At 43.5% G+C, this 23,246-nt stretch overlaps 1 protein-coding gene across 2 annotated transcripts in view; it reads left to right on the top strand.

The window, feature by feature from the left end:
- atp8a1 (ATPase phospholipid transporting 8A1) overlaps positions 1 to 23,246 on the top strand; it is a 175,379-nt gene that overhangs the window by 99,820 nt on the left and 52,313 nt on the right. For both annotated transcript variants that reach the window (XM_080745990.1, XM_080745989.1), the window contains 4 exons: positions 1 to 28; positions 6,414 to 6,478; positions 13,622 to 13,794; positions 22,503 to 22,686. The exon at positions 1 to 28 is cut by the window's left edge and continues 111 nt beyond it. In XM_080745990.1, coding sequence (XP_080602116.1) covers positions 1 to 28; positions 6,414 to 6,478; positions 13,622 to 13,794; positions 22,503 to 22,686 — 450 coding nt within the window. The remainder of the gene's footprint in view (positions 29 to 6,413; positions 6,479 to 13,621; positions 13,795 to 22,502; positions 22,687 to 23,246) is intronic.

Raw genomic sequence — 23,246 nt, 5'->3', positions numbered from 1 at the left:
GACAAGCAGGAGACGGCCATAAATATTGGTAAGAGGATACTGGTTGTTGGGACTTGTTTACTCGCTGACACTTCGGTCCATTGTGTGTAAATAAGAATTTATTCAGGGCAGTTCTGTTCATTTCAAATTCATTTAAAAAGATTAAGGCTACTATTAAAACATTCAGACAGAGATTGATTGATAACACCACAGAAGTCGTTAAGTATGTTCACAGTACACACAAAGATCCTCATAAAGTACCATGCATAGTAGTACATAAGGACCGCAGGAATACACAAGAAACGGAGGGGGAGAGTGATTTAATCCGGTTCCTCCGGCCGTCCGGACGTAATTGATTGTCTCCGTAACCTTACGGACAACACTCAACCCGACGGATAAAAACCGCTAAAAACGTACGTACACATGAACTACCCGTGGCGAACTTGTGTCAACCGTGGGGGCAGTAGAGGGAGAAATGTTTCGTCTTTTTTTCTTGTATCCATTTCGTTGGAGGAAGTAAAAAAACTAACAAAAAAATCACAAGTACACGCTGAACAGTGAACAGGCCAGGACGCAGACCCGCATGTCAGCCTAATCAGCGCTCTCTACCAGCTGAGCTCTCTCAAATGCGTCTCTCTCCACTCCCGTGCACGGGGTGTTTTTAGTCGGTTTTGGGTCGGTTTGGGTGGCTACCGTACCGTGGCTCATTACTGTCGGCGGCGCCCCCATTGAGATTGCACTCTAGGCGTTCGCAACGGCATGTGTCCACGCTCATCCATTCTCCAGTCCTTTTTATATTATACCCGGACAGCACAGTGACTAGCGCCGATGGTTAGTGTCGTTCAATCCGAGTGTATCCTCCAAGGGTGTCTATAAACCTCTCTGTCAACAATGTAGGCGCTATGTATGTAGCATGTAGCATTTGCTCATTGGGAAGATGCATGTGGGTGCCATCTAGTGGATATAGTATGTACATATAGGCTTTATTGAACCCTGTACACAGAGACCGTACGGTAAGTATGAATGTCAACGCAATTACCGTACGTACTGTCTCACCCCCAAACGTACACAAAATCAACCATACGTAACTATAAATGGCCCTTAACTTGGACCGGGTCAAACCAGTTAGTTTCTTCACAAAAAAGTCTTAATCCTAATCTAAAAACATAACATACAAGAGCAAACAATCATATTCATACACAGCAAATTGTATAAATGCCCCCCCCCGATGTTAATAAAACACCTATATTGTAGAGTAGATTGTAGGGTGAACACAGATGGGGCAAAACCTGATCTACATAAATTGTGTAAAAGTTTGTACATTTCCTACACTGAAGAACACTAATAATTGCTGCTTTTAGGGCCATATTGCCAGGGCGACATGGACAAAATTAAATATTATCTAAAATATGAAATGGAGAAAATTGCAAATCTATAAGCTCACAATGCATCGTAATGCAAAAGGAAAACATTTGAAAAATATAAAAGCATAAAAAAACATTCATGTCAATGATGAGATGAGATATAAGGCCCACGTATTCTCACCCTTGGTCTTGGATTGAACCCTTCCTGACACTTCCCTCGACTACCTCCATTACTTTCTCTCGCTACCCTAAATAAAATATCCATCTCAAAGAAAATGCTTACAATAATTGAGTGACTGCTCCCCACTTGGACACCAAAAAGAAAACATTCAGATCAACAGCCAGTTGTTGGCAGAGCGGGCCGTGCAAAATTCCTGCATCATGACCAAGCTCTGCCAGAGCGGTTGGTGTTAAGACCAAATGGTGAGCTGCAGGTGAAGTTGGTCTGCGGTGTGGACGAGTCCACGCCAGCCCCCTGACAACCACTCCAGTCTGCACCACAGTCATTCCTCACCCTGTGAGACACACTACTGACAGGCCGCTTCTGTCACACTTATCGGGGAGAAACATCTGGCTCAGAATGCAACATGATGTACGAGCACGCTGCACTGACATGAAATAAAATAACATGCCCAACGTACACAAACAGGCCCCTCTTACATATGGTGTCCTCTGGGGGCTTCTGCCCTGCAGGGGTTATCTTGGAGCAGGAGGCGTGGCATTAGCTGATCAACCCCCCCACCACCACACACACGCGCGGTCGCGCGCGCGTCTTGCCCTAACTTAAAGGACCTAGCCATTAATAGCCTCTTAGATGTGGCTAGATTAGCTCAAATCTCCCCAAAAACGAATCCGACCTCGAAAACAGGCGGGCTATTAAACGAGCATCTAGAAAAATAGGTATTAAGAAGGACCTCCATTTGTGGCTGCCTACCACTGCGGGCTGGCTGAATCAGCCCTTTGTGCCCGCCATACCCAGATGTGAGAGGGGCTGCTAAGAAGCACACGCTCACAGGAAGTATTTTTACAGGTCCGACGCTTGACTGAGTCGCTCTGTAAAAAGCCCCCTCTCAATATTGACTTTGTTTTTTACCATTTTCCTCGCTGAAAGACGGTCCCAATTGCCGGAGTTCGTGGCACACTTTTCGATACCGACTGGCGAATGGTGCCCGTTGCGTTTCTCTGCAGCTTGTGATGAGCGGAACAAACTGAAAAGAGTCTGTAAAAGTTGCTGTCAGTGCACCTGGGCAAAAGAGAAGCTATTCTTTTTAGTTCCAAAATCAAACTGAGTAGGATCATTGAATGTAATACTGTATGTTAAATGGGGAATGCTGGTCACTGTGAAGAGTAATCAGTAAAATACTTGGCTTGTATCTTAGAGGGTAATCTGGATGGCAGAATAATGGCCAACAATGTACTGGAACGGAGCTTTAGAACGTATGTTCTGGTTAAGTTGATTTGAGCCAATTCCATAATGTCACTTTGACTTTGCCTGCAGCTCTTGGTTTGAGAGCTTGATCAAACCTCTCGTGGTCAAATTGCAATCAATTTAGAATAGACTTACTGTATTAGGGTAATTTTAGGATTTGGTCAAAGAGCTAATATTGAGAACAACCATCTTTGGAGAGCTATACTGGCTTCCAGTGGAAGCCCAGGTCACCATGGTCCATACAATGTTACACAGTTTACACTAGCCTGAAACAATTAAGAAAATCTCTTCACATACATTGGAGCTACCCAATGGAACAACCTGGACATTTCAGACAAATTCACATTGAATTTGAAGACATTTATGCGTTTAACAAGGACCGTTTGTGTTTGTGATTACATTTATAGTTTATAGCTTGAAAATGTGTTTTATTTCTTTTACACAATGCAAATAAGTCCTGGACGTCATTGTGTTATCCTCTTTAAGTTTTAACTGTATGTTAATACAGTACTTTTCATACAAACTAGACTAAATGGGGGTCCCTGGCACAAAATCGTTTAAAATGGGGTCTGCGGCCAAATAAATACACATCACTTTGTGGGTTCTTGACGTGAAAATGTTTGAGAACCACTGCAGTGCAGCTCCTCCTCTGCCAAGCCAAACATGACTACACCTGACCTGGCTACGCCTGCCTGCCATTCATCATGTCCAGTCTCTGCTCTGTCTGCACCCTTCTCCCCACTTCCCTTCCATTCCCCATTCTGGAAGCCCTAATGCCCACAATACTGTATGAAAACCATGAGACGGCACTGAGAGCCACTGGTTCCCAAGCACTGGGTCGGGACCCATTTGTGGGTCACGGACGCATTTTTATGGGTCCCTTAATTTTTGCTTCAAATGTTTTGTTTCTAATTATTTTTTATTTCAAAACATAAAAAAAAAAAAAAAAACATTCCAAAAAAAGCTAAGATCTTTGTGAAAAAAGCAATGATTTTTCTAAGTAATTTCATTAATAAATGAAAATGAAAATCTAAGAAATTCCATAAATTCTCTCTCTCGGTCGTCCTCAGACGAGCTTCCATCGGAGTCTCCAATCTTTCCGGTTCTCCATACACCCGGCCAGCTCCGAAGAGCTTTCAGCTCCCGCATCCTTCTTCAGGACGTCCACATACGTTAAATTGGAAAACAAGAAGTAGTGAAAATAGCTGATCTACAAGCTACCAGCTAACAAACTACAAGCTAACAACCGTCGCTTCGCGCCACATTGTGAGCTTGTAGATCTGCTGTTTTCACTAGTTTGGGTCCCGGGCAAACGTCTTATTTCTCTTTGGATCTCGAGCTAAAAGGTTTGGGAAACACTGGTCTACACCCATCTCCCAACTTCCATTCCAGTCCCCATTCTGAAAACCGTAATGCCCACAATATTGTATGAAAACGATGAGACAGCATAGAGGAAGCATAAAGTCTAATTTATTTGCCGTAGGTCTGCGTCGCTCACCAAATGAACTCAAGACACATTGCGTGGCATTTCTTACTTGAAAATCGTTATTTTCAGCGAGTGATATATAGTATAAGTTCGGCTAAAACCAGAATACTTTGGCTGATTTCATTTTAATCACCATCTCTGAACCCTGCAATTTGTTCCTTTTTAATTGTTGGTTCCTATGAACCTCAGTGGTTCCTGTGTGACACTAGTATGTCGCTGTTAAAACATTACCCAACTCCTCCGGGACAACAGTTTAGTTCCGCCTGAGCCAGAAAAGGGGCCAGGAATTTCAGCTTTCCCTGAAGAGAAAACAAAACAAAAAACGGCGCTGGTCACTGTTAATTGAACTTTAAAAGAAAGATAAACACGTTAAACTGTTGGGCAGTGGCAAGACTTGACATGGGTAGGAAGGTTTGCGTGTGTGCGGGAAGAGGGGCAGAGACAATGTTGAGCTGGGAGAGACATTTTCCACACGTGCGGGCACATTTGGGGAAGTTGGTACCTAAGAAAACATTCTGGCTGAGCCCAGACCTTGACCTGGTCTGGTGTTGAGTTGAGCTCCGGAGGTGAAACCTTCTCATTTCCTTATACAAGATCCCCCTGTGTGTGTGTGTGTGTGTGTGTGTGTGTGTGTGTGTGTGTGTGTGTGTGTGTGTGTGTGTGTGTGTGTGTGTGTGTGTGTGTGTGTGTGTGTGTGTGTGTGTGTGTGTGTGTGTGTGTGTGTGTGCGTGCGTGTGCGTGTGCGCGTGCGCGTGCGTATGTATATAGGTTTTGGAATTTGCGTAATCCCATATCTCAGTTTCACTCGCGTATAAATTGCCACCCATGCTTTCATAGATGTGTGTTTTTCTGGTAAACCCCCTTAAAGAAACTAAAATCTCTTCAAAAACAGAACGGGAATCAATGAAACCCACAAATATTCATGTGGCCATCCACAGATGGGAGTCTTCTCACACTGCATGCTGAGGGGATTAGGCTGTGGATTTGTGTCCCGAGTTATCGAGACGTTTCTCTTTGCCCCCCTGTGGGAGCATCTACCACCCTGTGAGTGACCCCAAACAGACCGCCAAGATGGTCACTCCCCTGGGAGCCATGTTAGGCAAACAGTGGTGTAACTGACCAGGAAACACAGGAAGCTGACAAACCCCAGTAAACCAGAGTCATTAGTCATGTCTCAAGACATCACCTCCTTGCTTTAGCCTTAAACCAACAAAAACATGCTGTCATTTCAGAAAAAAAGTGGTTTTAATCTTGTTGTGTCCACTGGTCCTTGTTATCTGGTTATTGTTATACACTACAAAATCTTGAATGCCAATGTAACTCTGAAAATGTATTCACATTCGAGAGGCGATAATATTCAGGTAGTCGCTTACTTTGCGTGATTTTGGTCACTGGGACCAAAGTGTTTATTCGCCTGTTCACCTGTTGTGTGTATTTGCACATGCTGTCAATCACTGTACACAATACATACTATTAAAACCGTACCGAATTATTTCTTTATTTTTTAGTTTTTTTCTGCCTTTTATTTATAGGTACAGTGGGGATGGGCAGGAAACAGGGAGAGAGAGATGGGGAGAGACATGTAGTAAAGATCTTCGGGAAACAGGACTCGAACCTGCAATGCACTTACAGTAGATCATAAAGGGGACATAAAGGGGATTTGGGTTCCCCTGTAATCACAGGGATCTCCATATATGGGCATAAAAGGGAGAGTCTTTCTGTCTGTCTGGGTAACTTGTCTTTTTTGTTGACTGAATCTAATGCTTTGACATCACACTCGGACATCACTGTGATGTCATGGGAACCAAATCCTTTTTTTTGCCATATATGGAGATCCCTGTGATGCCAGGGGAACCAAATCACCTTTATGCCCATATATGGAGATCCCTGATGTCATCAATATTTAGCCCATATCTGTGAATGCCAATATATAATCACTGTGATGTCAGGGGAACCACATCCCTTTTATTGCCATATATGGAGATCCCTGTGATGCCAGGGGAACCAAATCCCTTTGGCCAGATGGCCAAGACATGGCGCGATCTCGCCGATGTCGCTTGTCGCCCTGAGGCGTCTTACTGTTGATTGTATGTATATTACACGCAGGATTTTGCAGTCTATTGACGTTTTTTCACCCTCCATTTCTGTTGTGTAGGTCATTCCTGCAAACTGCTGACCAAGAACATGGGCATGCTTGTAATCAATGAGGACACACTTGATGTAAGTAGCAACACTAGCAGCTTACAATTCTCCATACTCTCGGACTCACCTCACATACTACTTGCATCCTTATTTTGGGCAGTAATGGCCACATCATTATAGGCGAAAATGTTCATGTGAAATGTGTAATTGTTGTGAGCTTGTAGATCGGCTATTTATGGCAAAGAGATATGATGTAGAGGGGGAAAAGTGGTCCAAGCACAGAGCCAATTCTTTGTATGGCTAGGTTGGAGGATTTCACAAACAGGCTGTTTTATTTTGGTTTATCATTCTTCTGAATGTAATTTAAGTTTTTCTTCCTGGGTGATTGATCAGAATCTCATCTCGTAGTTATCTGGTTGGCTGCAAGTGTGCAGACCATATACAACCTGAATATTTTACTTTTCTCATTATTTATTTTTCAACTTTTCTTTATTTCTAAATTCAGTGTTTCTCGTTTGACAGCCCGTCCCGTTGTTCCGTTTGCTTTTATCTGTATGAATTGAGGAAGTGCCTGACTGTGTCAGATCTAATGCAATGAAAAACGTTCAAAACAGTAGGATTAATTGTAGGTGCTCTCTCACAGGACTTTCAAACCGTAGGATTCTATCATCTCCATCTTGTCCTATGGCTTGACTTGCATGATGATGGGGAGTGGGCGTATCAGCCAGATCATGGTCAATTGAATATTCACAAATATTGTTGTTTTCTTGGAGAAGAATGACAATTACCAAGGCACTTTGGTTCAGGGATAAAAAGGCCACTGTGGGCTTGCAGAATGTAGGTAGTTTTACCTTTAATGAACAGATATATTATGTATAAATGTTTGAAAACTACTGTATATCACTGAAAGTCTGGTAGTAGAGAAGGGAAAAGACTCTGGAAGGTTTTAGGCACTGAGCCAGGACACAACATGCCTCTATTCTATGAAGATGAACAAAACCGGTGTGAAACGGAAAGGAACTGGCCGCAGGGACCCATACATACACGCACACGCACGCACGCACACACACACACACAAACACACACACACACACACACACACACACACACACACACACACACACACACACACACACACACACACACACACACACACACACACACACGCATGCACACACAACCATACATCTCAAATCTGCCTTTAACATCTTTTAAAACATCTAGCAGAACCGTCTGTTTGATCCCTAGCGGTAGAGCCGTGCCTGTTGACAGTTGGATCGAAAGGGGAAACTCTCCTCGTTAATGACGAGAAGTCGAGGGACGGGAGCCGCACAAGAAGAAGGAGACACAAGTTGGGGCGGAGAGTGTTGGACCAGGAGAAAGGAGAGTGTTGGACAACTTGGACCAGGAGGAAGGCAGGGCAAAGGCAGGGTGAAGTAGATGGAGAGGGGGCAGAGGTGTGCGTGCGTGTGTGGCGGGCTGATGATGGACGTCCTTCACTCTGTCAGCCAGTCGGTTAGCGTGATAAATGGAGTGGAGTTAAAATGTTTGGGTCAACGCATTCATAAAAGCACGCGGACCAGGTCTTTGAAATGTCAGCTCCCATTCTCCTGTGGTTACGCAGATGCTTACATAAGGCTGCTGGTTAAAATGCGAAGAGAGAAACTCTCCTCCGACGGGGATGGAAGGAGGGGGTTGGAAGTGGGGGGGGGGGCACATTGAACAAGGGCCAGGCAGCGGTGCTTGGAGTCTGGAGGGCTCTCATGTTGCGAAAGGGAGTAATTGGAGCATGTCTTCCCCTCTTGCTGCTGTGTTTTGAAACGGTTATCAAAGACGGGACAACGTTTTAGATGGCTTGAAAATGCTTGATAACACAGTCTGTACTAAATCTTGCCAACTGCTTGAGACGCAAAGTGAAAGTGTTCCGCAAATCAGGATTGGGTTCTTTGATGAAGTTTTGTTGTCCACTCAGCAAAATGTAGTCATGTGGGCAGGCAAGGATGCTAAGAGACAATGATGGAGCTGTTCATTATTAGTAGATTATGTACTGTACACATAATAGTGGGTGGGTGCATGGGCAGGTCCTTTATACTCAAAATAACTAACAAGTAACAAGGCTAAATGAATACTTCTCCCTATGATACAAAATATTGCAATATTGTGTTTTTTTGGAAACTGCATTAGACTATGTTGCGCTTTTGAAATGTGATTAACTCATTTGCTGCCATGGCCGAGGAGCCAAAAAAACTTTTTGACCCCAAAAAATGTAGTAGGCATGATAGCAATCGCGAAATTGCATGTTTAACCCCCATAGCAACCCCATCTTTCAAACATGGCAGCCATCTTTGTTTACATTTTAGGAAAACATAATGGCTGCTATCTCATGAATGCCTGAACGGATTTCCATTCGGATTTTTTTGTTTGAAAGCTGTGAGCAATGTGGACACACGTGGTGCATTATCTAGGCATGAGTGTGCATGATCCGTGCACTATGAATTACATGGAAGTCTATGGAGACAGATGGCATATGAAAGTACAAAGGTATTAAATGGCAGCAAATGAGTTAATTGTGCAGCAGTCTGCCACCATGACATTAGCTTTAAGGTGAGTAGACATTATTCTTGGGATCACTTTCTCTTTTATTTATTTTCATTTGACCATGTCTGATCCTCTACAACAGGTGATGTGAAATACTGTGTGTGTGTGTGTGTGTGTGTGTGTGTGTGTGTGTGTGTGTGTGTGTGTGTGTGTGTGTGTGTGTGTGTGTGTGTGTGTGTGTGTGTGTGTGTGTGTGTGTGTGTGTGTGTGTGTGTGTGTGTGTGTGTGTGTGTGAGATTTCCATCTCGACAATGTAAATTTGGAGGATAGGAAGAATCTTTGTGTTTGTACATGCCAACAACATGGGACATCCTTTGTATTCAAAGGAAATCCTTTGTATTTCGAAGAATGCTGTAAAATGTTGAGTTCACCTCTAGCCAGGTTGACATGCCTCTTTGTGTGCCTCCTAAGCCTGCACAAGACAGATGATGACATTATGCCCCTTCTTACGTCCCCATCATGAGTGTCTCGTCCTGTTGGCCATATCACTCAAGATCTAAATCAACAATGGAGCTCAATGGACTTCATGGGAAGCTCTTATAGAGGCCTGAAAGTACGCCACATACCCTCTCCCAAACCAAACACTTGTGAGTCACACGGGCTAAACTGGCCATTATAGCCATAACAAAGAGGCTTTAGGAGGAGACATGTAGCATTAGAGCTAAAATTCCTCAGTGGAAATTATGGGGGAAATGAGTCCCGTACTTGAGGAAATGGCTGTTATAGCACACTATGCTTATCACCATAAGCGATTGATAGATTGCACTCTAAACACTCTGAAAACCTCTACATACTTTCCAAATATGGACTAGAACCACACCAATGGCAGATGTTTAGGTCTGATGCCGAGCCCGATTTTAGAGAGTCCTATGCCACCGATTACAGATGTTTTGACTGATATTTTGTCAAACAAAAGATACGTAATTTGATAACCAGCCAATTAAGTCTCCTACTGTGCAGCCACACCGTCATCGAATTATTGGTTCAGGAATGCAAAAAAAATAAAAAATAAATGTGAGCTTGTACTGTAGATCTGATTTTTTTCATATTGTCAGGACTATGGACATAGTCACACGTGCATGCACTTGACACACAGAGACCATTTCAAATTGAGTTTCAAACATCAATTATGCAACAGATAGTAATTGTCGTTCATTCTTTTTTTGTTCTAAACAGGCTTGAAAGCTTTTCTCAATTTGAAATGGTCTCATCACTGTAAATATCACTCTGATACAGAGAAAACAGAAATGTCAATGTGTGGTGTGTAACACTCTTCGGTGTGTAAGGAAGGTACTTTACTCATTTTCACTCTTGTGTAATATTGATACACCCCTTTAAAACAATTAAAATGTTTTCCATGCGCGTGCGCGCACACACACACACACACACACACACACACACACACACACACACACACACACACACACACACACACACACACACACACACACACACACACACACACACAGCTTGCCAACCCCCATCAGGGTTGGCTGTAGTCATGTGGAGAAGTCTTCACAGCTGCACTTCTCTATGGCTCATATGCCTCTCACTGTGTCTCTGTCTCCCTCTCCACTCTTCTTTGTCTTGTTCTTCGTACTCGCCATTTCTCTCAGTTTTTCTGTCTCGCTTTGTGAAATGTGAAGCCTGCCTTTCCAAATATTTCCTTAAAGCTTGGGTTTCAGAGCTTTGTTTTACCAAGAGGATTCCCTGGTCCTGTTGGTACAATCAAACTGCTCTGAGGTATCTGACCCCACAGGGGCAAGACCTGCTCGTCCCCCAACCCCGGCCTCCTGTTCACGGCCATCAAGTCATCCGAGATTTCATGATGTCTTGTTTTGAGCATCTGCTTTTTTGCATGTTAGGTGTGTAACTTCAGGGGCCAATACCACTGGGTTACAAGACCCAACACACGCTAGAAGCTTATTGCACATGAATGCTCTCCAAAACATGTAATCTACACACGCGCGCGCTCACTCACATGGCTGGTACTGTACACACTCAAACTGTCTGTACAAGTCTGTGTTCTTCTGGGGTTCAACTCATCTGGATTGTAGTTTTCGTTGTTACTTGTTACCATCAGCTTTTCCTCACCATCTACCACCGAGGTGACCTTGGGAAAGGTCTTAACCTCCCGTCTTGCTGCTCTAGTGGAGCTGTTGAGCGGCCCATGGACCATATTCTCACGGTGGCCATTTTGCCCTTACATCATCAGAGAGGCATTGCCATCTGGATGAAATGTTGTTCTCACCCTTCCGGTTATCCCAGGCTGTGCTGATGCGAGGAAGGATGCTGGTTTTGGGCCTTGGTTTGGGGCTTAATCCCGTTCTCATACTCATATTTATAGCTTCTCATCATCACTTGTCATCACAGCTGTATTTAAATATATAAATATGATCTAACTGCTGAATGAGGGCCATTCGTATCATATGATGAACTTCAACTCATTTATCCGGGGGGAAAACATGGACAGCTGCTATTCTGTAGTAAAGACCAGCCTTATCTCTTTAACAGCCCCTGTTGATTTTAAAGACTAATAAACAACTGGACCTCTGAGAATGGATTGATATATATACAGTAATGGACTGTATCATCTGTCTATAATTGTGTGCCACACATTGTGGAATACATAAAGACCTGTGGCCAATTGCAAATGCAAATGTCTAAACAGTTTACTGAAAACCTTATGTTGCGTCCAGTGCCCTCGCTTTGTACTTAGCCTATTGTGATCTCAACTACCTACCTGTAAAGTTTTGTGACTGACAAAATCTGTCAACAGTGAAAACAATAGCTGAAGACAAAAGAATGGTTTAGGAACCATATTTTTCACATCAGGGGTGATTAAAAGCATCCGGTTTCAATGAACCCACGGGTTTATTCCTGGGCCCACTTCATTCAATTCAAAGTGGGCAATGCACAGGAATTCATCTGGGGAATTAAATTATGGTGCAGCCCAAAGGTATAATTGCCGTGCTTTTGAGGCATCATAAATTATGAAGTTATTATTTTAATGAACCATCAAACTGGTCCAAATGGAGCATGACTCCTGTGTATGTTATGTCTTCTTTGTATTTTCTTATATTCCATCATTGTGAGATGCTTTGTTATCTCTAGCGAATCTGAATTGACTCTAAAACACAAATAAACCTTTCCATAATGTTAAAGTTATACTATGTAACTTTTTTTATAAAACATATCTTAAAATTGTCCTAACTATTAACACCTTGACGTCCGAAATAGAATGGTGGTTGGTAGATTAGCCGTGAAATTTCTATTATTGTATTGTGATCTGAGACATAATATTATGTTTATAAACATGACCCCGCAGCCCCTCCATCTTGAACAGCGCCGCTGTTTTTTCTTTTTTTTTTTTCCCCAGGCCAGTAACTCACCATGATTTTCTCGATTTCCGTTGGGATAGAATGGGGGTTTTGGCCGATCGTCGATGTCCCCGTGCGTTTCGCGTGCGCGATCCTTTCACGTAAATGTCCCCGCAAATAGTCCATGTGTGACTGAAGAACAGAACTGAAAAGTTTCGCTAGCATAGCCCCAAGCATGGCTGCTGTAGGAGCTCGAGTGTGCAGACAGCAAACGGATGGCTGGGAGTAGCCTTGGAGAAGGAGAGGCGCTGACGTCACCTCTGCTTCATGCACAGTCTGCATGAGCTATCAGTGCACGAGTGGTGACTAGGGAAGGTTAGACGATCGCCGATTTTCGGATCAAAAGCTTTTATTCCGGTTTTAAAGACAAAGTCCGGGAATGTACGACGTGGCTGAGAGTCCCTGGGGGGATGTGCGATATAGTACGGTTTTAACATTAAGGGGCTCCCCGTGGCTTAGAAGGGGTTAAATCGCTAAAGTTTTAGAACCCCCACTCTGTTAATTTCAGCTCCCAAAGCCTTTTCTTTATATGTGTTCTACTGAGCCCTGGTGGCCGTGACCGGGGCTGTTTTTCCCGGCAAAATTACGTCATATGCATCATTCTGTACACGTGTCTCCCTACCGGCCAATCAAAGCCCAGATCATACACTGCTGAGCTCTTCAGGAAGTACACTGCAGTGTTTACACTGGGCTAGGAGTCTAGCATGTAACTCCCCAACCGAGGCTCGTAGAGGGACACGAAAGACCTCTATGGATAGGTCTCGGCGAGGCGAGGCGGACGCGGTGGTCTGAATGCCCGGTCCGCGGTGAAAAACGGCAGAAAAAAGCAGACGCGACCGCGGTTTGCTCTACTGCTACTGACCACTAGTTGAGCAACGTACACAGTATAGCTTTAAGAAGAACAGGGTGGTATTCCTGCACTAAGGCATTTGATATAGAAGAAGACTGAAAGCTTGAAAATATCAAAGATGGTTATGGCTTAATTCCATTATTATATAATAACCCAGAGGTTCTCAAAGTGGATTCCAGGGACTGTGGGTTCCTTTAGGGGGGTCTAAATTGACCCATACAAGTCTGTAACTCTGACAGTGTACACATGGAACCAACGGGTCCATTTGGTACCATTGATACACTGTCAGAGTTAAGGGACGACCTCAAAATGTGAAAGTTTGAGAAACACTACCATAACATATAGTTCATAAATACACACTCAATAACACCCTAAACTTGTCTATTGATACAGGGAACACGGGAGACCCTCAGTTACCACTGTGGCATGCTGGGAGATGCCCTCTACAAGGAAAATGACTTCGCCCTCATCATCGATGGCAAGACCCTCAAATACGCCCTCACGTTTGGAGCACGACAGTACTTCCTGGACCTGGCGCTGTCCTGTAAAGCAGTCATTTGCTGCAGGTAAGGGTTGGTCAGAGGAATCTGTGAAACTATATTATGCATTTCTGTTTAAATCATTTCAAAGTTACAAGAGACAATCCACCAGGTCATGTCTTGTCTCCAACAAATACATGGAGGGGAGGGGAGGGGGGTATAGATGTACAGGACTAGGCTTCAAAGTCTGGATCATAAGTTGTTGTTTTTAGATTTGTGTGTGGGGCTTAAAATTGTGTTTTTCTAATAAACTTGAGTTAAAGATAAATTAACTTAAGTTAAAGATGGAAATTTGAATAAAATCATGTAGAGAACATGTATCTACGCACACTAGAAGGCACTAGCTAACTGTAGCCTAATGATTGACAAATGACTTGCTCTAGGCCTATGAATGGGCTGCCGTATTACATTTTGGCTCAGAAACTCTAAGGTTGGAATCATTCACATTTTTGTCAAAAAGGGGGCATTCATTTTATGGGCATTAAAAAATCTGGGAGTTAGGGAAAAAAAAGTTTTTTTCCAGCATGAAAAACACTACTTGAAAAGAGGACTGGATCAGAGAGGAAGAGTTGCCTTCTGTATTGGTTCCTTTATCAATAACCGATTTAGCTAGTGTTGACTCACAATAATAACTATTAATTCTAGTATGAGTGCATCGCAGAAGCAAACTAGGTCACTATTAAAAGCTATTTAAAACATCATTTGAAATTAAGCAATTTTGTTCAGCACATTATGGGTTTTATGGCAGCAATATACTGTATAAGACAGTCAAATACAAATAAAAACATCCATCCATTATTAAAATTCTGAAGGTGCACGATGTTGACCACCCCAACGCTACATACAGTAAACACTTTTTTGCTCAAGCGACCATGACGAGGTCTGGGCCCCAGAAGTCTGTGCCATGTTCTTCAAACAATAACAAACTTCCAGGTGCCACCGCCATGACTCAATGCATGACATAAGTGTTTTGCTGTACCTGCCGTCCTTGGTCCTGTCACTCACTCTTTGCTCACTGGCAGACCTGAGCCAATGAATGAGGTCTGTTTAAAACCCATTCAGAACGGGTACACTATATTGTGTATCATTATTTTATGCTTTAACTATTGGAAAATAGCAGATATACAAGCTCACAGCGCGGCACCGAGTGCCGCGCTGTGAGCTTGTAGATCTGCTATTTTTGAAGAATCGTGAAAATTAGAATTTTGACCCATTCTATAAGTGTCTTTTGAATCCTTCTAAGATTTTTTGAAAAACCTGTTTCTCTGTCAGCAATCTGGCTCGCCATCGTCAAAGAAAAGGTCCTTTTCACTTAAATGGAGCTCAGTTAGTGTGTTCTTGAGAGACTGCTATGTCAGTGGTGCTCAAACCTTTTCATTTGAAGGACCCCCAAAATGATATTTATTTGGCCACGGACCCCCATCTCAAAATATCTAGTTCCAGGGACCACCCGGAAGCAAAATTTGAGTTACAAACGTTCGCTTTGAAAATACATATATTCAAAGATTTGCACACATTTTCACGACTTTTTCAAAAATAGCAGATCTACAAGCTTGCAGCGCGGCACTCGGTGCCGCGCTGTGAGCTTGTATATCTGCTATTTTTCACTGGTTAAAGCATTCAATAATTCTAGGCCTAAATGTTTTAACCATGAGAACATGACCATAAACCGTTGCGTTGGAATCGTCCAACTTGAGAAGGTTGACAGACATCCAGTCTGTGCAGCGACCACCATTTCTTGAGGAGAGGCTGTACTGTACTCCAGTGGTTCTCAAACATGTTCCTGTCAAGGACCCCCACATTGACACTTATGAGCCACACGGACCCCCATTTGAAAAGAGATGCCAGGAACCCCCTCATAAGAGAAGATATTTACATCTCTAGCAGTGATTCTTCCCAACCATTTTCATTTCAAGACCCGCAGTTTCACATGCATTAGGCTACGGACCCCCATAATGACATTTCTATTTTTAAATGTATTCTTTTGGGCTGACAGGAAATGGGGAGAGAGATGGGGAGTGACACGCGGCAAAGGTCGTCCAGATCGGGAATCAAACCGTCGACGCCGCGGCAACCATGCCTATGTGACGGTGCCTATGTGGTATGCGCCTTGACCAGTAGGCCACCGGACACCCCATAATGACATTTCTATCTCGGAGACCCCAAACAAATGGAACCAAAAGGACCCGTTAGCCGTTAGGGTCCATTTGGAATCCACTCTCAGAGTTACATACCCACCAGTAAGACTCCCTAATCGGGAGATAAGCGACCATGGCCAAAAGTTTGTTTTACCAATTATTACACTCTATGTGAACATTTACATCAACAAATCCCAAGTACTATGCAGAACGACCCATTTCAAGTTTTTAATGTACAACAATATTTAGAAAATAGGTCTACAAGCTCACAATGCTACGCATTGTCCTCGTCCCTTATATTCCCATAGGTTATATGGAGATCTCAGTGTTTGTCAGTCCTTGTTCATTTATGCCCATATATGGACATCTCTATATCTACTGTAACAGTCCTTGTCCCTTTATGCCCGGAGATCTCTTAACTGTAAGTCCTTGTCCCTTTTATGCCCATATATGGATATTCCTGATGTCATCAGTATATGAACATATATGGGCTTTCTGATATGCCCATATATGGAGATCTCTTAACTGTAAGCCCTTGTCCCTTTTATGCCCATATATGGATATCCCTGATGTCATCCGTATATGCCCATATATGGGCTTTCTAATATGCCCATATATGGAGATCTCTGTATCTCCATATATGGGTATAAAAGGATACTTCAGGTCTGACATCAGGTTTGTTGCTAGGTTTGACATCACAAACTCCATGGGCCATCTGACCTAGAAATCTATATTTGGGCATAGATGACTCATCGTGACCTCATCATGATTTCAATCGCTATAAAAGGACTCTCAGTGACATACACTCTCCACAGATAAAGCAGTCAACCAGCCTACCAGTCAACCCATTCTTTGATTACTTTGTACAACTAGATTAACTTTTCAATGGCATCCCCACTGGAATTGACCGAAATGTACGACAGACAATGCCGGTCTTATACCAGGAAAGAAGCATTTCTTCGACTCAGACCTTATCGCCAGGGTTGGCTTATAGCAGCTGTCGGTAGATAATGCCGGTCTTATATAAGGGTCATTTGTGTACGGTGTGATTTGCCATGGTTACTCATTAAAGTTGAATCTCCATATATGGAGATAACCTACGCATCACACTAAGTCTGACCTCACCAGCCCATATTTGGGCATGAGCAACTTATGTCTCCATATATGGAGATAGGATGACATCACACAGTCCTCAGCCGATGATGTGGCGTGATGTCATACAATACACAAACGAGCCCAGATATGAGCAGGGCAAAGGTGTGACGTGTGACGTGTGACCGACCGACCGACCGACCGACCGACGGACGGACGGCCGGTGGAGGTTTTGATACCAGTAAGACTCCCTAATCGGGAGATAAGCGACCATTGGTCGCTTATCTCCTGTCACACTGCTGACATCAGTATGACATCACACCGTACACAAATGACCATTATATAAGACCGGCATTATCTACCGACAGATTAGTAACAAGATGTCAAAATCATTGAAGGTTTACCCTACTAACCAACTGTTTACCCAATTATCAAGACATACGGGCAGTTGACAGTTTGCCATGGTTACTCATTGAAGTTGAATCTCCATATATGGAGCCGATGATGTGATGATGTGGTGATGTGGCGTGATGTCATACAATACCCAAACGAGCCCTACAGTATAAAGGGGCAATTCTTGCCAGGAAAGAAGCATTTCTTCGACTCAGACCTTATCGCCAGGGTTGGCTTATAGCAGCTGTCGGTAGATAATGCCGGTCTTATATACTCATTGAAGTTAAATCTCCATATATGGAGATAACCTACGCATCACACTAAGTCTGACCTCACCAGCCCATATTTGGGCATGAGCAACTTATGTCTCCATATATGGAGATATGATGACATCACACAGTCCTGGGATACAATCCCTTTTATGCCCATATATGGATGGAGATCCCTAACAGAATCCCTTTTATGCCCATATATGGAGATCCCTGCTCTGAGTATCTGACTGAATCCCTTTTATGCCCATATATGGAGATCCCTGCTCTGAGTATCTGACATCACTAATCCCTTTTATGCCCATACATGGAGATCCCTAACAGAATCCCTTTTATGCCCATATATGGAGATCCCTGCTCTGAGTATCTGACATCACTAATCCCTTTTATGCCCATATATGGAGATCCCTAACAGAATCCCTTTTATGCCCATATATGGAGATCCCTGCTCTGAGTATCTGACTGAATCCCTTTTATGCCCATATATGGAGATCCCTGCTCTGAGTAACTGACATCACTAATCCCTTTATGCCCATATATGGAGATCCCTAACAGAATCCCTTTTATGCCCATATATGAAGATCCCTGCTCTGAGTATCTGACATCACCACAGTATCAGGCGTTACACGTATACATATATACCAGCAACAACTGACTGTTGCCACAGCAACGTACACCAGGGAAGAGAGCATTGCCTGGAATGTTGAATCTCCATATATGGAGATAACCTACGCATCACACAAAGTCTGACCTCACCAGCCCATACTTGGGCATGGACGACTTATATCTCCATATACGGAGATGGCCATATATGGAGATACGATGACATCACAGAGTCCACAGCTGATGATGTGGCGTGATGTCATACAATAAACAAACAAGCCCTATATACTGATGCGGAGATATGAGCAGGGCAAAGGTGTGACGTGTGACCGACCGACCGACCGACCGACGGCCGGTGGAGGTTTTCATAGTAAACTGCTCCCTGACGGTCGCAACCAGTAAGACTCCCTAATCGGGAGATAAGCGACCGTTGGTCGCTTATCTCCACAAATATCACAACCTCCACCTCTCACGTCATACGGGTAGCCATAGTTACACCTGGAATGTTGAATCTCCATATATGGAGATAACCTACGCATCACACAAAGTCTGACCTCACCAGCCCATACTTGGGCATGGACGACTTATATCTCCATATACGGAGATGGCCATATATGGAGATACGATGACATCACAGAGTCCACAGCTGATGATGTGGCGTGATGTCATACAATACACAAACAAGCCCTATATAAAGGGGCAATTCTCACCAGGGAAGAGAGCATTGCCTGGAATGTTGAATCTCCATATATGGAGATAACCTACGCATCACACAAAGTCTGACCTCACCAGCCCATACTTGGGCATGGACGACTTATATCTCCATATACGGAGATGGCCATATATGGAGATACGATGACATCACAGAGTCCACAGCTGATGATGTGGCGTGATGTCATACAATAAACAAACAAGCCCTATATACTGATGCGATACGATGACATCACAGAGTCCACAGCTGATGATGTGGCGTGATGTCATACAATAAACAAACAAGCCCTATATACTGATGCGATACGATGACATCACAGAGTCCACAGCTGATGATGTGGCGTGATGTCATACAATAAACAAACAAGCCCTATATACTGATGCGGAGATATGAGCAGGGCAAAGGTGTGACGTGTGACGTGTGACCGACCGACCGACCGACCGACCGACGGACGGCCGGTGGAGGTTTTCATAGTAAACTGCTCCCTGACGGTCGCAACTAAACTGCGACCTTACGGTCGCAATAATGGTCCATTTATTTGGTCCCTAACTTTCATTTAGTTGGGGCCCCTCCTGGAACTCCCTCAAGGACCCCTGGGGCTCCCCGGACTCCACTTTGAGAAGCAGTGCTGTACTCTACCTAACCCACCCTGTGGATAGGAAGCTGTGTTGCAGGAGGCCCTGAGGCTTGCTGTCACTGAGGCAGAGAAAGAAAATACATTGTGAAGTCCTGTGATGGCCTAGTGGTAAAAGACCCACATCATCCTGCCTGTTTCCTGGCCTATAGTACTGAATCCTGCTTCTCTCCTGTGGCTCCCCTGTGCTGTTTCCTTCTCGGCTTTCATACTGTAATCTCAATAATGAAAGAGAGGAGGGGGGTGGGGGAAGAATTGTAGGAGTGAACTGCTCACTTTCTCATTTTTCTTTTTTCCTCCAAAATGTTCAAATACATAAAATGGAGGAGTAGGAGGACGTTTCCAAATCCATCACACATTGACTGGATCAACTTCATGGGCCCAGTCAGGGAGGTTAAGTTGGTCAGACAGGGGCCTACGGGGAGGGAGAGAGTACCAGACAAGGGAAGGGGGGGGGAAACGTATGTCATCTGCAATTACCCTCCAGAAAATGAGATAAATAGCTTTGGGTTATGCCTGAAGAGAATATTTCACAGAAGGCACCCATCGTCAGGGGTGTCGCACCAAATTCTGGGCCCTGGGTACAAGGATTCACTGCGGGCCCCCCCATGAATGTTCTTCATAGGGGGTGGAATTATTGGGTGGAGGCATTGTTTTGTGCTTTAACTATTGAAAAATAGTGGATATACAAGCTCGTCTGTGCCGCGCTGCGAGCTTGTAGATCTGCTAGTTATTTTTTTTATTGTGAAAATGTGTCTTTGAATATTTCAAATCCTTCTATATGTCTCTCTATATGTCAGTCCTCAAACTTGTTTATGTGAAGGGCCCCCAAAATGTATTTGGCCACGGACCCCCATCTCAAAATACATATTTTCAAAGATTTGCACACATTTTCACGACTTTTAAAAAAATGGCAGATCTACAAGCTCGCAGCCGCGCTGTGAAATTGTATATCTGCTATTTTTCAATATCTAAAGTATAAATAATTAAGGCCCCTCCCTCCACCTTGGGCCCTAGTAACTCAGTTCCACTCCCCAACCCCCCCTTGTGACGCCCCTGCCCCCCGTGTTCAGTGTTGAGTGTCATCCACCTACCCGGAGGCAGCAGTTGTATGTGCACACACTGTTGTTGGCACGCCTGACTGTCTGCCGGGCCGGCCTCAACCCCTGTGCTCTGGTCAGGGGCGTCACACCAAATTCTGGGCCCTGGGTACAAGGATTCACTGTGGGCCCCCCATGAATGTTAACTAATGAAAAATAGCAGATATACAAGCTCACAGCGCGGCACCGAGTGCCGCGCTGCGAGCTTGTAGATCTGCTATTTTTGAAAAAAATTGAAAATGTGTGCAAGAAACCTATGTTTCCATGTCAGTGGAGCTCAAACCTTTTCATGTGAAGGACCCCCAAAATGGTATGTATTTGGCCACGGAACCCCATCTCAAAATATTGAGTTCCAGGGACCCCCCAGAAGCAAAATTTGAGTTACAAATGTTCGCTTAAAAAATACATATATTCAAAGATTTGCACACATTTTCACGACTTTTCAAAAATAGCAGATCTACAAGCTCGCAGCGCGGCACTCGGTGCCGCGCTGTGAGCTTGTATATCTGCTATTTTTCAATAGATAAAGTTACTAGGGCCCCTCCACCTTGGGCCCTAGTAACTCAGTCCCACTTTCCTACCCCTTGTGACGCCCCTGGCTCTGGTGTATGAGGCAGAGGAAGAGCTTTGGGCTTTGCAATAACGCTGATCTCATGACTCGCTACGAATAACTGCTTTTCTATGTGCACCTCAATTTGCTCAATAGGGGGAAAGTCTGAAATAGATTTTCCTGTGAGAAAATTGATTTAAATGTATCCTGCCTCCGGGTCCATGATATGTGTAGCTGTATTGTCTTGCTGTCCAGAATTATATCTGTGGCAGGTTGTACATACCGTATGTGTGTTGTTGCTCTTTGTGCAACAAGTTGATGTATATGTTGCTAAGTTATCAATATGTCTCTGCGTTAACATCACCAAATCAAAATCCAAAACATTAGTGATTCAGATTCCAATACAATAGGCAGTGCAGGGATCCTTCCTTATATGCAAGCAGTGGTACATTATGCTGTTGGAACCTTCTAATAAGTATACAATTTGATTTCTCATCTATTACTGTGTAGTCATGTTCACACAAAAAAGAAATGTCACCTATAGAGGGTATGCGTGTGACATCATCATCATACCAGGAAGTTATGCGGGAACACCTACTGAGTGGCAAAAAACTACTTTCTGGCCTTGACAGCCCATACATTTAAACAGAAAAGCCCTATCTGATTGCATTAAACGGCGTTAAACTCACTTTGCCACTCAATTTGCCATTCACTTTATACATGCGCATACATTTGGGGACACTGCTTTTGACACAGATTTTGCCCTAAAATCACGCAAAGCGGTACGCAGTATCTCTAAAGTCATGTCATCAACATGGATCTGTCCCATTTCCCATATTCCCTCCTGATTGGCTACTAACTTCTAAAGTTTGTGTATGCGACCTGATGGTCGCTTATCTCCCGATTAGGGAGTCTTACTGGTAATATGTTAAACAGGAAGGGACCAAAGTCATTGAAAATATATAAAGGGTTTAAATGGTTAATACACCAGAGTAGGTACCTTCTCAAATAAAGAAATATGCAATGCACTGTAAGAGTGAGTTGTGTTGTTCATTTAAGTTTGACTGTTTTAATTCCCTTCCCTCCCACACAGTACGGATATTGATACTGAAGGATAAATCCATGCCTTTCCAACTCATTGATGCAGGCTAATACGCTGGAACAAGACCATAGTAAAGTGAAATGTAACCAGATATCCTTCAAATAACGTCTCAGTGTTTCCATGTGTGTCTGCTCTCTTGTAGAGTCTCTCCTCTTCAGAAGTCAGAGGTGGTGGAGATGGTGAAGAAGCAGGTAAAGGTGATTACACTGGCCATTGGTGACGGTGCCAACGATGTCGGCATGATCCAGACAGCTCATGTTGGCGTGGGGATCTCTGGCAATGAGGGCCTGCAGGCAGCCAACTCCTCTGACTATTCCATTGCACAGGTGAGGAGGATGGCAGGATTATATCTACAGTATATAATTTATATACTGTGCATGTGTGTATACAGTACAGTATATAGAAAGGTGAGCTGGGTGTTATATGGTACTAGTAACTGCTTTAATATCATGGGTCATTGAAATAAGTACATTTATACAGTATACATCTACTGTAGATTAAGAATGAATGAATGATTTTATTTAAGTGTCATGCCACCTCGTGGCCCATCCCTCATGGGATTATACGACACCTTTTCAGACAAAGTTACAATATTTGTTTTAATATACTGAGTCACTGATATCCAACATATGAGCATAGATAATATTATTAAACAACTCTTCTCTGACTCTCCAATAAAAGGGACAATACAGAACAAAATTATACTCATTTTCTATTTCATTGAGATCACACATTTGTAGATTCAATTTTCAACATACAATAATGACCTGTTTCAACGTTCAATAGGCTATAAAGTGTCAGTATACCTCCTCTAATCTGAGCACAGAGTGATCTTCTTTTCTTTGGCAGGTTAAATAAGTGTATTTCACTGACAGCTGTAGACAGA

The sequence above is a fragment of the Nannobrachium achirus genome (assembly GCF_963921795.1).
Source record: "Nannobrachium achirus genome assembly, chromosome: 17".
Lineage (NCBI taxonomy): Eukaryota > Metazoa > Chordata > Actinopteri > Myctophiformes > Myctophidae > Nannobrachium > Nannobrachium achirus.
Note: the sequence above shows the minus strand (reverse complement) of the source record. Positions and strands in the feature narration are given on the sequence as shown.